General features: G+C 39.0%; 1 protein-coding gene and 1 non-coding gene across 2 annotated transcripts; both read right to left on the reverse strand.

The window, feature by feature from the left end:
- Positions 1–555: 555 nt before the first annotated feature.
- On the reverse strand, positions 556–11,107 carry naa40 (N-alpha-acetyltransferase 40, NatD catalytic subunit). The gene is made up of 8 exons (XM_068588093.1): positions 10,750–11,107; positions 8,971–9,066; positions 7,359–7,411; positions 7,047–7,142; positions 6,447–6,605; positions 4,470–4,553; positions 4,162–4,239; positions 556–4,000 (listed from the first exon to the last, which is right to left on the reverse strand). The coding sequence occupies exons 1-8, from the start codon at positions 10,753–10,755 to the stop codon at positions 3,853–3,855; spliced, it is 720 nt and encodes a 239-aa protein (XP_068444194.1). The 5' UTR covers positions 10,756–11,107; the 3' UTR covers positions 556–3,852.
- Positions 11,108–12,019: 912 nt separating this feature from the next.
- On the reverse strand, positions 12,020–12,101 carry trnal-aag (transfer RNA leucine (anticodon AAG)). The gene has a single exon. It is a non-coding gene; the product is annotated as a tRNA-Leu (tRNA).
- Between the last annotated feature and the right edge of the window lie 3,317 nt (positions 12,102–15,418).

Genomic DNA, 15,418 nt, shown 5'->3' on the forward strand with positions numbered 1-15,418 from the left:
TATATATGTATATATACACAGTGTATATATAAGTATATATACACAGTGTATATATATATATATAAATATATATATACACAGTGTATATATAAATATATACATATATATATGTATATATACATATATATATATATACATATATACATATATACATATATACATATATATATATATATACACATATATATATATACACATATATATATATATACACACACACACACACACAAAAACGTTAACGATATTATAATATCTAATATTATCGCCTTGTAAAAGGGTGTGTGTATAACCTATACATTAATGATTTCCATAATATGTCTAAAAACTGTTATTTCCCCCAAGAAGTCATTTTAATTTTAAAATGATGAAAAGTTGGGCATGATATAAAAATAACACATTGTAGATACAAATTGTGCAATACCTAGGTAAAATTATTAATAAATGTATAAGTAATTCGAGCTATTCCCTTTTCACAGCAAAGATCTATATACATTCCACTGTTAATTGTTTTTTAATGAGAAGCATTGAAGATCATAAATGACAACAGGGCATCTCTTGAAAAGTCAAACAACTTTCCTTTATTTGTAACATACAAATAAAACACTGACAAGGCAGAATGACTTAGTTTTCCCTTTCATTGTCGTTTATGGACAGGACTGTAACACTCACTCTCAAACATGGAGCTTTACTTTGAACATGTTTAAAAAGTGTTTTACCTGTAAAAGGCCAAGAAAAGAAAATGAAGATGGATCCACCACAGCCTATATATATACACATACACAGAGAAAAGACCAAGAGAAGGACCAGTGATTTTGTGAGGGTATGTAACCATTTTCCAAAATAAAAGTACTCACTGACTTAAAATAAACTGGTTGAGTTTCGGCTCATTTTTTAAACTTAGGATATTTTCACAAACGAATTTTCATTTTCAGTGAGCCTTCTTTTTCTTTTCTTTTTTTAAAAACACAGCCCACCTATCTGGATTTAAAATAACAACTGAGCACTGCTCTAGGGTCAGTTCAAACTTTTGTGTCATATTGACTTACATGCAATTTCACATTTCCAAGGCATAGAAGAGCTTTTTTTTTACTGCAACACATTGTAAAAATACTACAGCATGACACACAAACATAAACTGACTCTAGGTCAGCACTGGGGCCAATCCAATCCAGCTAACATGGCTGTTAAATAAAACAGATGAGGTCTGATTACGTTTGATTAACCTGAGAGAGAGAGACTGTCAGTCGGTTGATATACTACCACTATGTACAACATCTGATTTGTAATGTAACCTATGCAGTACAAAAAAAGACATACTGTACTTATCAGAAGGTAGTCTAGAACTAAAATAAGCACTATTTTGTTTAATTGTTTTTGTTGTTCATGATCAAACAAGCGTGAGACACTAATGTGGTCTTGAGGTGTTGAATATTTTATAGTCTCCACTCTGTCTAGAAGCAACCAGAAACTTTCACCCCAGGATCTGGACTTTGTTTTTGGCGATACATAACATTTTGATCTTTGAACGATTATTTCCAGTATCTAGGTGTAAGAAAGAGTCTGTCAATTTCACATTTCAGTCTGCCCTGCTTAAATCTCAAGTTGAGCCTTGATATGACCGTTTAAAATGGAAAAACAAACATTTCAAAACATACCAATAAAAGCCTTTAACAGCCGCACTAGATAGAAAACCTTTACATCCGCAGCAGAAAAGTAAAGTAATTTTCTTCTTTACACCTCCAGCCCACAAGGAAAATCTGTACAAACTGACTACAGTCCTGGAATAAAAGGGTTCTATGGTGGTTTCTAGATGGGGCTTCTTGTCCAGCAGACCAGCACTCAAAACTGTCTGAAATGACCCTGAAGGTTTTGTAAACAGACATAGAATGACCCAGATCGGCGCCTTTCTTGATTGACAGTAATGTAGCATCTAAAATCCAAAATAGAACAAGAACCTTTGCATTAAGTTTATTCTAAGTGAACGGGCAGCACATGTACGGCACAAATCTTATAGTACGGACTTTGTGCCAACACGCGTTTAAGGAACACCAAATGTCAGCATTCACTTTTGATTCCACACAACTCCATCATCACATATTCCTAACATGCACTGAATCATGGGAGATTTGTTTAAACAGTGCTGTTGATCATGATTTAGACTACACGTTCTGTGTAACATTTCTAAACGTTGTCATACAAACTAATGAGTGGGCTGGCAAATGGGTTCTGATGAAAAGAAGAGGAATAACAACCATTAAAAAACACTTTCGGTGCTCTGCAATTACATCCATCTAATCTGCGCTCCCTCCCTCCAAATTAATAGCAATCATCAGCTTCAGACGGCCACATATTGAAACGGTGACTTTTACCGATCCTCATCCATGTTAAATCAATATGATTTGCTCATGCTAACAAACTATGTAAGAGAAGGGATGGAGGATGGTTTAAGTATTTATTTTTTTTAAATATAGCTAAAATGGTAGCATCAACATCAACTTGTTTATCATTAGTACCTCTTGGAAACGGAGCGAACAAAGAGGCGACCAGGAGTGATGCAACCGTACAAAGGGGGCTGAAGGTGAGCGCGACATTAACAGGTCTACGGTCATTGATCAGGACCTCTAGGACATGGAGGGAGAACGGGTGTCAGAAAGCAACGGACTGGGAGGTTGCCTTTTTTTTTCCTTTCTTTTTTTTTTTTTTACAGAAGTGACGCATGGGATCACACTACGGCGAGGCAAATCTGTAAGCGTGGAAACAATGAAAAGAAGGTTGGAAGGAAGGGCGGAAACGAGAGCTAATAATTTCATGTATCTGAATGAGCTAGAGTCATACTGGGATTATGTTCTGGGTTGGACGCAGATTGACGACAGTAGATTTTTACTCACTGCGAAAAGAAGAAAAATAAAAAAAAGGGCAAATCTACCCTCATAAATTATAAGAATAAAACACAGGGGAGATGCCTGCTAGATTTAGGAGAATAGAGAAGATAAGTTGCTAATAGTGGACTTCACTCTTGTAATTGTAGTATAATGGGCCGAAGTGGAGTTGCTGCTAGCTGCACTTCATTTGTTAAAAAAACACTTCAAAGCCATGTGTGGATCGAACAGGTGGTGTTACAGCACAGCAGGGTTTCTCAGACCTTTTCTGGGACCCAGATGAGAGTACTTTAAACCTAATCCTTGGGACCCTGATTCAGTGAAAGAAGCTGGGAGTCCCAGTTTAAGGACCCAAAGACATCCAGGGCTGTATAACAGAAACTGACTAAACCTTTTTAAATCGATAGTAACTTGAAATAGGGCGTGACTTAAATGAAAAAAAAATGTACTGTGACACATTGACTTGAGGTAGTAAGTTTCTATAATACAGCCGCGGGCCAGGTCCCGAGACAGATTTTAAGAAACGCTGCACAATGATGGAATACAGTGTGGCACACTGAGAGATGACGTTCATTGCCGTGGACGAGAATGTCAGCAATGCCGTAGCTTTTTTTTCTTGACTGGCAAACTACTAGTCGTCATCGATAACTGGTATAGGAGAATGGGAAAAGAAGGCTTGGACATTGAACCAATAGGAAAGAAAGAACAGGTGCCATGTGTGAAAGCTCACACTGCATACTGCTTTTGTAGCAGGACTACACACAACAAAAGATAACCCACGTAAATCTCAATCCATAATGCGATAAACAATATCTGTAGCCAGGTATTCCGCCATGGGTTTGTAGTTTTAACGGCACTGTACAGCCGGGCAAACTCAAAACGCTTGCAGAGTAGCAGGCAGCTCAAGCTTTCACACACAGCCATGAAAGTTGCTGGCTTTTAACCAATCGTAAAAAGGTGAAACTGAAGCGGATCAGTGACAGCAGCCACCGCAGTGCCCACCCCCGTGGGTGTGTCCCGCCGAGGCCTCGCCGTGTTTGGTCCGCCGGCTGAGGATCTCATAGGAGCAGTCATCGCCGCAGCAACCGGACATGCTTGGCGAAGTCTCATCGATCTCAAATCTGAGAGCGAGAGAGCGAGATCAGTTAACAAGGGTCAAGAATCAATTTCTGGCGGTACAATTTTAACAAGAGACATTACTCACTACTTAGTAACATAAAATAAAACAGACTTCCTGTTCACATACAAAAATGATTTTTTTAAAAAGTCAAAATATACTCACTGTAAAGCTTCTCTGAAAAACTGGTAAGCCCCATGGTTGTGTTTGAAAACTGTCAACATCACTTTCTTCATCTGCGTACTGGACAGAGAGCGAAAGAGCAGAGAGAAACACCTTAGTTTCACATGACTGAAGGAAGTGATGGGCATATTTTCTTTAACAATGCCCAGTGGGCTCAAACTAAAGTTGTGAGTGCATTCAGTGTGGACTATGTCCTTGAGCTCGAACATAAGATACATTTCCATACTCAAAAACAGCTTGTATATTATTGTTTTACAGCTATTAACACAGATTACAACTGTGGATTTTACCTGTTAGCGATGAGCTGTAGAATCTGGATGAGGAATTTTCCGAGTCCTTTCCTCCGCACTCTGCTCTCTAACTGTACCTCATAGCTGCAGAGGCAAGAAATTAAGTTAGACCATTGTGAGCATATTGACAAAAATTACCAAAAAAAGTAGGGCTGGGCACGTTAATTATTTGATCATGCGTTAACTGCATTTCTTTTTTCCAGAGTGCCTGCAATATTGTTCTGATAACATTACTTTAAAATAAAAGCGCGCGATACAATAGTTTTTACTTCATTTAATTTGGGTTATAATGCGATATATTGCAGAAAAATCACAGTAGAAGCAAGCTCAAATCGTGGCATCGGCACCTCATAGAGGCATGTCTGGTTCCCACCTCAGATGCTGGGGGAACTTAAGCAGTTGTCACTCTATGAGATGCCATTTGTCACTAGTTTTTAAGTCGTGGCACCGGCACCTCGTAGAACACTGGTGACAGACATATTTTTAAGTGAGTCACGGGTCTTTGCATGACCAAAAATAACCTTGTGCTTTTATTTTATAGGGAATTTTTATTGCAGCAGAGTGCCGTCTTCACACTCCTCAAAACTGCTTTCACACAATCTTTACTTGCGTGAATTTACACGGCAGACTATTTGTGATAGTTCGCTACTGTAAGCTATTGTTTTGTGTTTCTCTCTAGGAAGTAGTGTTTGAGTGTATAATAATAATAATAATAAATAAATAAATAAATAAATAAATATATAATTTTTCTCCGATTAATGGCATAATGCACCAAATTAAATAATGAAGTAAAAAATAGTGTATTGCACGCTTTTAATTTAAAGTAATGTTATCAGAACAATATAACAGGAACTGCAACAGCAAGTTAACATACATACATATATAGTTTTTAAACCTGTTTTCTTTTTTTTCTGAACAGGTACTGTTCAGAAGTAGGGGTCGCTGTGAGGGACAAACCACTCCTTCTTTTGTCCATGTTCAGTCTGTTGCTTACCTTAAAGATGTATGTTAAAGACCAGCAATTGATTAACTTCAAACAAAAGCAATAAGTGCTTTTCATGTTTTCCAATTTAGTTCAGTTTTTCTTCCTAAGTGAAAAAAGTCCAGTTTGTGTTGGCTGGAAAAAGTGCACTGAAGTCTGGTTGAATGAGGTGGAGCTGTGAAGGACAGTTGACAGGTATCAGCGGCTTTGCGCATGCGCAATTAATGTTCAATCCGGGGACGCTGAGCTTGCGGCGCGAGCCTGCCAGTAGACTGACCGCCTGTGAAGCTTTGTGAGGCGAGTGACTCAGCGACTCGCGGCAGCTGAGAACAGAAACTAGATTTAACTACTACTGCCTACTGTACAAGCTTGTGGGGGCAGTGCTATGATCTGGGGTTGCTGCAGTTGATCAGGTCTAATTTCAGCAACGACCAGGTTCAGCAATGACCAGGTTATTCCATAAATGGATTTTTTCTTCCCTGATGGCACGGGTATATGCCAAGATGACATTGCCAGGATTTATCAGGCTCAAATTGTGAAAGAGTGGTTCAGGGAGCATGAGACATCATTTTCACACATGGAGTCCAGACCTTAATGAGAATCTTTGGGATGTGTTGGAGAAGGCTTTGCGCAGCGGTCACACTCTACCATCATCAATACAATATCTTGATGAGACATTAATGCAACACTGGATAGGAAAAAAAAACTTGTGACATTGCAGAAGCTTATCGAAACAATGCCACAGCAAATCCGTGCCGTAATCAAAGCTAAAGGCGGTCCAACAAAATATTAGTGTGTGACCTTTTTTTTGGTGGCGACTTTTTTTTTGGCCAGGCGGTGTATTTACATATATATGCATGGTCAAATAATTAACGCTGTTAAAGGATTGAGACATTAACGCTGCGTTAACTTGCCAGCCCTAGTAACAAGTGAAAATATTTTTCCTCAAATGTGGTAATATAAGCTACAGCTGGAACTTAAATCCACACACTTACCAATATAAAACCTCCTCCCCACACTCCACATCGAATCGGAAGTGAGAGAAAGCCACAGGGGCGGAGTCTCCATCGCGGGCCAGAAGGTACCACGCCCTCTCGTCGTTCATCTCCTCCCTCTTTTCCCTCTCCTTCCACCCCCACTCGCTCTGCTCATACCTACGGCACCACAAAGAAGAAAACAGGTCATCTTTAATTTTACCCTCTCATTCTTTACCACCAATCACCTGACAGCGTCTCCCAGAAAGCACAATTTTTCTAAACTGAACAAACTTAGTTTCTGACTGGATGCCATTTGCTAAATTGAAAACAATTCAAATTCTGGCAGTGAGAGAAAAAACTAATTGTTGTAATTTCTCTGCCTCCAATCTGTCTGCATAACCCCTGCTCTCCTTTCCACCGGCTTACCAGTGACGATAATTAAATTCATACTAATATCTGCGTTTGATGTCACTCTCCAATTCTCTTGCACACAAAAAACGGCTGGCTTGTCTACGCCACTTCTTCTTCCTCCATCTATTTTCAGCTGTAATTTACGACTCGCCAGACAGATCATCCCCGTTAAATGTGGGTCACTTTGTTCCTGAACAGACTTCTTACAGTGTTTGCATGTTGGCTCTGGTGAGTTCGAAGGCCCACTCCACAGACAGCGGGTTCAGGTTGGCCACTCTCTTACACTCTATCTGCAGATTCAGCCTAGATTGAAGGACAAGTAACCAGAGTCAATAATTACATCAGGAATGTGTGTGTGTGTGTGTGTGTGTGTGTGTGTGTGTGTGTGTGTGTGTGTGTGTTAGAAAGACTAAAGAAGAACAGACATAAATGCCACCAACATACCAACCACAATGAAACAAGTGTGTATTTCATGAAATACTGAATAAGGTCTTTGTAGGCATACAAAGCTTTACGTACCCATTTCTGTCGTACTTTTTGAAGGCTGGGAAGGCAGCCAGTGGGTCATCAAGCTGTGATGGGAAGAGCCAAAATTAGCCGAAAGACACTTTCAACAACACAAAAGTGTTTTTGTCAAATATGAGCCATTTCTAGCTCCTCACATGTCATGATTAGCTAGTTATCCTATAAAACAGGCAGATCAATATCTAATCAAAATTATCCAGAGTTGCGCTACACTTCTTCATGAGTTGCGCTACACTTCTTCATGAGTTGCGCTACACTTCTTCATGAGTTGCGCTACACTTCTTCATATTTTCAAACTCCCTTATTTGTGAATGCAGTAAATACCCTAAATGGAGCGTAAAAGAGACTGTATATTCAGAGCATCCCTCAGGCTCAACAATAGGCTCTCGAGCCTGAACAGCCCCCATACAGGCAAGATAATTACAGAGTTATTAGTGTTATGGCCCCCAGTATTCACTCATAATAAGCCCCCACAAAGTCATCTTTTCCTCGGCCCGGCGAGAATAGATAATATCAAATCAAGAATACCCCTCTTCTTGCACAGATTATGAGACTGTTGGGGCCACTGGGCACAGATGTGACCTATACAGCTTTATTCAGGGAAATATGGAAAAATAAATAAACATAAAACTAATAAATATCAGTTGAGACTTCCCCTAGTTTTGAACGAGCCATTTGATTTTTCCATGATGCAGGGTTACAACATTAAATTCAAACAGAAGCTTTTATTTAGGAGCCCTGCCCTCCCGGGCCTGTTCAGTAACCCAGCCATACCTCTCCTCCATTTTATGGCCAAGGAGAAAGCGACCAATAGCTGGATTTACCAGAAAATGTTTTTTTAAGCAGTGAATACCATATTTGTTCCTTTGAAACAATAGTCTGAGTCAAGTTTCATCGCTGTTGGCAAGAGCACAAACCAACATAAAAGTTACTTTCGGAGAATTTCTTGCATTCCTTCTCTGTTGGCACATCAACGGCGGAAAGGGGCGGGAGAGGGAACAGCACGCTACACAGGGTGCCCCATTTTGGGACAAAGTGACATAAAAAGTAATAAGTGCGGGCAGGCAGCTGGAGGAGAGGGTGTGAGCTTTGTTCTGCTCCAGGCTTCAATAAAAGCTTTATCTCAAGACAACCTCCAAGCTACAGGAGCTTTCTGCTGTGTGTAGGATTTAATAATGATGATTAATTATGCATAGAGAAACATATGGCACTGCATTTGGCCTTTCCTGTCGGGGGAATATCAATTACGGGTTTATTCAGAGTAAGAAGGGCATCCCCATCTTTTGGCATCATTACATTGAACCGTGTCCATTACTGTAAGTTCACAAACGAGACAAATCACAACTCACAACTGAGGCTTTTTAAGTGCTTGATGCAATCTGCAGCCAAACCTGAAACAGCATGTGAAAGGGCCAAGTGGTGGATGCTTTTATGTGAAGCACTTAGCTGAAAAAGTGCATTTATTTTTAACATTAACGCAACACAATTATCAACCATCAGAACTACACAACTGCAAATTTTGTGCTTGCTTTGCAGTCCTCAATAAGGCCCTCTCCCAAAGCTGACAATCGCCACTTTTCTAGATAATCAGCAACCCAAAAATCACCTTATTGGCTGCTTCCACCTTAGCACAAACAGCATCCATGGCGGCCCTCTCTTCCTGACGCCGGGCCTTCTTTTCCTTTGCTCTGTTGGACTTCCTCTGGACACAGGAAATAAGGAAAGGGAACATATGGAAGAACGTTAGATGATAACAAGATCTAAAAAGATAGAAAAAGGGTTAAACATATAGAAATATTGTTTTAACAATGTACTCTTTATTCCACCACTTTCTGATCAGACCCACCATTTACTGACAGACAATTATTTATATCTAAAAAAAAAAAAAGAATAAAGAAGCATTGGAAAATTAGTCGCAGCAACATTATGCAGCTTTTGTACAAGGAGAAACACAAAAGTAAAAACATCTGGATAGTTATGCAGAACAAACAGCGGTTTAACATGACATCCTTGTCAATAAAAACTGCAAGATAATAATATTGAGTTAAAAAAAGAGCATCCTTCAGACATGATGGGGTATGGATAGCTTTTATGACCGCACCACTTGTTAAGGGTTGAGCGTCTAGGTCACTGATGTTGCAGATCGCTCTGAATGTGGGACTTTAGTGGTGGAGAAATTCTGATACTCAAATTTTGCCTGCACTGGGCTTGATGTCCAATGCTCATATCAGCAGTAGTGCAACCATAACTCACACACATTATGACTCTGACTGCATCAATGCCTGACTGACAACACATACACTTACACACACTCACACACATACACTTACACACACACACACACACACACACACACACACTTTAAAAGCTGCTATAAATATGTCTGTAGTAGGTGCCCTTCTATGAATAGTAATTGTTAGCAGTCTAATTATTGGCACATGCAAGTCTTTGAGAAAGTCGCCAAGGTGGACACACAGCAGAATAAGAAAGCAGAAGATTACATGATTATGTTTCCAGTTACATGCTTACATGGCAGACCCGGTGCTTCACCAACAAACAAAGGCAGCGGACAAACATGCAGGATTTAGCTAATTTTCCTTCATTATGGAGAGGAACGCGTCCCACTGCCAACTATATAGCTCAGAGCATTAGCTCCGTACCAAGCACAGGGAGTGTGTAGACTGAGCGCGGGCTGTGGGAACACGTGGATCAGTTTATCCGGGGTGAGAGTGGTGGATAAACTCGAATCTGCCTCCAGAGACTGACGTGAGCACAAGTTATGGAAACTAACTCAGCTTCACGGCACGAGCGCAGGCCCGGCTGATGCCTAGAAGTGCACCAACAAGTCGGAATGTATTATAATCAGGCGGGCTGAGACGCCACACTTCTGGCTTGTTGGTAAAAACAAACGATATATATATATATATATATATATATATATATATATATATATATATATATATATATATATATATATATATATGCGCGCGCACAAGTGATTAGCAGTAACAGCTAGCAAGCCCTCGTCATTTATGTGGCATTCCTAAGTGGCTAACGCAGCTAGCAGGCTAACAATGGACAACCAGGAGAAGTTAACTGAGCATAACGCAAGAAAACAACGTGATAATAACGATATATATAAATAAATATATATAAATAAAACTATGTGGGCTGACTTTACCATGGTATCTAAGCTAACGTTATCCCCAGCTGGCTAACCCTAAACGGCAGCCGGAGGAGCCCGGTGCCCACCGACACCTTTGCCTACATACATCCACCATGGTCTCTCTTCCTCCCTCCTTCTTTCTCTCATCTCACCATCACGAGCCCCAAAACATGCACCTTTCATTGCATCGAGGCGTTGAGCAAAACACATACAACTTACCCCCATTTTTGCAGCTGCCGTGTCTTATCGATCCACTGGAGAGAGAAACACACCTATTGTCCCCGTGCTGTACTGTTGTTGAGTTATGAGTCGCTCCAGGCAGAGGGACGGGGCCAGATTAATATGACAATGATAGACAGGGTGCTAACGAGGCTAGCTGACTGAAGCACCGACTGATGGTTGTGGGAGGACCAGCAGTTGGGCAAAAAAAAAAAATTGGTTAAAAACATCAATGAAAAAAAATGCTGTTTTTTTTGTTCTCTTTAAATCGGATTGGCGCCAAGAGTGCAAGGCTGAATTTATTACAGGTCGCTTCCTTGCCCCCTTTCTTTCCTCTCTTCTCCGTCGCGTCCAACTGTGCTACATTCACGTGCTCTTCGCCGGGTCCGACTTCTCAGTCCCCAGTGGACTCCGTTGAAGGCCCACTTCAACACGTTGAAGAAAGTCATACTTTTAATTAAAAAATACTAGTAAGAAACATATACTTTTATTTACGGTATTCAGATATATACTTTTTCACATCTAAAATTAGCAATATCACAAAATAAAACGGAGCTTAAAAATATTGTCTGTTATCAACAAATAGTTTCTCATTTTGCAGCAGAATGACTACCCCGAGTGTCATATTATTATATTGTTGGTGGTTCAGAGGCAATTTAGGGTTCTGGTTGGTCGAGTTTGAGATTTTGAAACTATTTAACTATTTAATTATATAAAAATGCATCATTTATTTTATAAGGTAATAATATATGATGTTAATATCTTAATGTGCACGGTAAAGTGAGAGTTTAAAGCAGCAAAATACGGGAAAAAAATTAAAGTAAAAGTACCTCCAAAATGCTTTCTGTAGCCTCTGTGTTTAGTAAAGCATTTGACTCAACAAATGTACTTCAACAACTCAATAGTATTCATCAACGTGGATGAAACCCCAGAATTTCTAAACTTCAAATAGATTATATAAAATAAACCGTGCGGCACATTTCCTATGATTGCAACATTTCTTAACCAAATACAGCCCTGAAAACAGAAATATATATGACTTTCAGCCCTGAAAACAGAAAAAATATTTAACTTACAGTAGATTAGAGGCTATAGGAACTCAACAATGAATTGTTGGTGAAATCCTGAACACAAACTTTATACAATACTTCTCCTTGCTGATTCTTCAGACCACGTCTGCATTGTCACTAGCTCAAGGATGAGTACTGACACAAAAACCACTCAAATTACAGTCGTGGCACACCATGTCGTACAACCCACGGAAAAATTCTGGCAGCGGTGGGATTCGAACCCACGCCTCCGAGGAGACTGGAGCCTTAATCCAGCGCCTTAGACCGCTCGGCCACGCTACCCGTATACCTGCATAAAAATATGTGTCTCTCAATTTTCCCACAGAGTTTGAACGCGGCATCTATTTAGCGCGAATATGGTTTCCTTGTTTAGAAAGTGACGACAGACGGGTGGACTGGTTAGAAGCACGTCATGCTGCAAGTCATTGAAACATAATTCAACTTTGGCCACAAGTATTATTTCCATTCTATGACGTTTTTTTAACATTAAAATTAACCCAAACTAATAATAACCAACAGTAGTGCTGGTTTTATAGAGTATTACACAATTACAATACTCTGATTACAGACCAATTAGATATTGGAACCCATTACACCCTGCTATCAGTAAAATATGCATTATATTTATTTATATTTATAATCTACATACTCTTATCTAACAATACTTATACTTACTTATCTTAAACTAGTCTAAGAGTGAGTATAAGAGAGATGGGTTTGGAGGGTATATATAATATACAATATATAATTTTGCTGTTCTATTCAAAAGTATATTCTCTCTTCTCTCTTTTATTCTTGCATTAACAGTACGATTTAAATCAGAATCATAATCAAAATGAGAATCAGCTTTAATGGCCATGTCCATTTTCACATACATGGAATTTGACGCCGGATTCGGCGCTTCGTACTTCTTTTCAATGCAAGAGCTAGATATAAAAAGATAAATATAAAAGAAAGACCAAAAATGAGACATGAACTCTATTGTGTTGCATAGATGCAAGTACATGCAAGGCATTCGTGATGCACCGAAGAGTCCAAAACAACTTTCCCTGAGCGGGACAATAAAGTTCATCGTATTGTATTGTACTGATTAGTTTTGTTCTTTTTAACACCATATTACGTGTTCTTTCAGATGGCCCTAGCCATCGTGAGTAAAATTAACACATTGTGTTTCAAGGTATGAATGGATAGTAGTTTTGTCAAGGCTTTCTGTAAAATGTATATAGTAACCATTTGTATAGATTATATTCAGAATGGGCTCAGGAGTTCTTTTCCGGAAAACTACTATTTTTCTAATTTAAAGTTGTTGTTTTTACATGGGAATACTAAAATTTTGTAAAAAAAATTATAGATGCTTGAATAATAGCGCAATTCATCAAACAACATGAGATGTTTATTTGGAAACATACAAATCTTAGACAATCTTTTTTTCTCAATCTTTCTCTTGGAGCCAAAATAAAAAATGTTCCCGCGGAACAATGAAGTATATATTAATATCGTATATCATGGTAGAAAAAAAAATCACATAAGAAATATTTTACAAAACAATAACAGAAATAATAGTCACTGGACATTCAAAAATATTATTATTAAAAAGTATGTGGGTTGGAGGATCTGCCTCATCATATTAAAATGATATTAATCAATGAATGAAATAAACCCAGAGCGGAAAATAAACTCTCAGTAGTCTTAGTTATCTGAGAAGCAGTTTATCCCATTCACCACTAGGTGGTAACGTGGAGTGTGAAATGTTGCAGCAGCCCTTTATTTCTTCCAAACCAATAGGCAGGCAAGGCAAGGTAAAAGACAAGTAGGCCGAGTTTGAGGAAAGACAGACATTTATATATTTCACCTTTTGCTGCTTCGGCTTCCATTTTGAGTACACATTTGCCCTTGATGCCAGCTCTTCTAAATAAACTGTAATTGGTAGGTGAAGCAAAAAACACATGTTGGTATCTACCCTGCATCATTTGGTTAGAAAGCAACCACATAAAATGTAGAGGAATACTCAGTCACACTGTGAGTCCCCTGGGAAAACATGATAGGACCACAGAGTGATTCCCAAGTAGACAAAGGGGCCCATTAAGGTCACTTCAGCCTAAAGTCATTGTTGAGTGTGGAAACCCATTGACTCTGAAGGAATATCATAGTATCCTATTGTAATGTAACTGAGGGGTGATAACAGCACAATCACAACATCTTTAACATGCACATCCAGTAATGTCTGTGCTCTGGAGCCAACAATAGTCACATTGTTAACAAAGGAATGCAGCCAATATTCAAATGAGTGAATTGATTATCAAATAGTTGCTGATTAAATCGTTTGAAATGTGATGCGTTTATTTTAAGACCAGTTTTTATGTCTATTACACTTCACCTATTATATAAATGTTTTGCTTGTTTGCAATAGAATGAAGGTTTACTTGTTTGAAAGTGTTGCGTGAATACATAATTAATTTATTGTGATGTAAGTCTCTCTTTTCTTCAACAGCTCAATGATATTTTAGTAGTTTGCTTCTTCGAGATTTAAAGGAAATTGCTTCTGGTTTCTGGTTTGGACAGGTGACTTGTTTTATAAGTACATATACAATGATATAAACATGATGAAATACAGATTTTGACCGTATGCACCTCCAAAAGTTTGCCTGAATTTCTGTTATTGTAGTTTTATAACTTGCTTTATGGTCAAGTCTGTATGCAAATGTACAAATTCCTTTTCACATCTTGGGTTTCCCTGTAATTAGGTCAGAAGAAAACAAAAAACAAAGGATTTATTTTGTCATTCTTATTATATGTTTACACAATGGTGTTTGATGGACCCAAATAAAAGGCTTACAAATTTCTCTAGATCTCTAACTGTGGGATCTTGGTTTGGTGGATGTGAGATGGCGACCCTCACAAGACCCACTTTTTCATAATGCAAGTAAAGGCCTTGTATGGGGGGTTCCCCCCCTCCCCCCTCTCTCTCTCTCTCTCTCTCTCTCTGGCACACACGTATACACGCACACACGTGCGCGCACACGCACGCACGCACACACACACACACTCACACACACACACACACACACACACACACACACACACACACACACACACACACACACACAAGCACACACACAGCAGACCTCCCCAGCACGCAGATGGTCCAGTCTCTAAACCCCGCCTACAGTCTTTTGTCTTCAGGGAATCTGTCTGTTAAAAACTATTTATTTCATGTGTCAGTAGGGGGCGCAATGAGGCTCATAGTCTCTACACAGGCCTGATGCTTATTGTAAGAAGTCTGTTTTTGAATATAGATGACACAAACATCACTCCTAACTCATTTGGTAAGTATTTCTATGCATTCTCTCTGGTGTTTGTTTGCTGGCAGGACTGAATAATGATATTCAAGCTGCCCCCCCCCCTCCACCCACTCATATACACACACGCATGCGTGCGCGCATGCATGCTCAGATCCCTCTTTTCATCTCAGCAATGCTGTGTGGTATTGTCTTGTCGATAGATGGGTTGTAGATAGATAGATATAGATGATATATAGATAGATATAATATGATATATAGATAGATATAATATGATATATATATATATATATATATATA

Source organism: Clinocottus analis, unplaced genomic scaffold (genome assembly GCF_023055335.1).
Source record: "Clinocottus analis isolate CAN_PGR_092001 unplaced genomic scaffold, fCliAna1.0.p SCAF_21, whole genome shotgun sequence".
NCBI lineage: Eukaryota > Metazoa > Chordata > Actinopteri > Perciformes > Cottidae > Clinocottus > Clinocottus analis.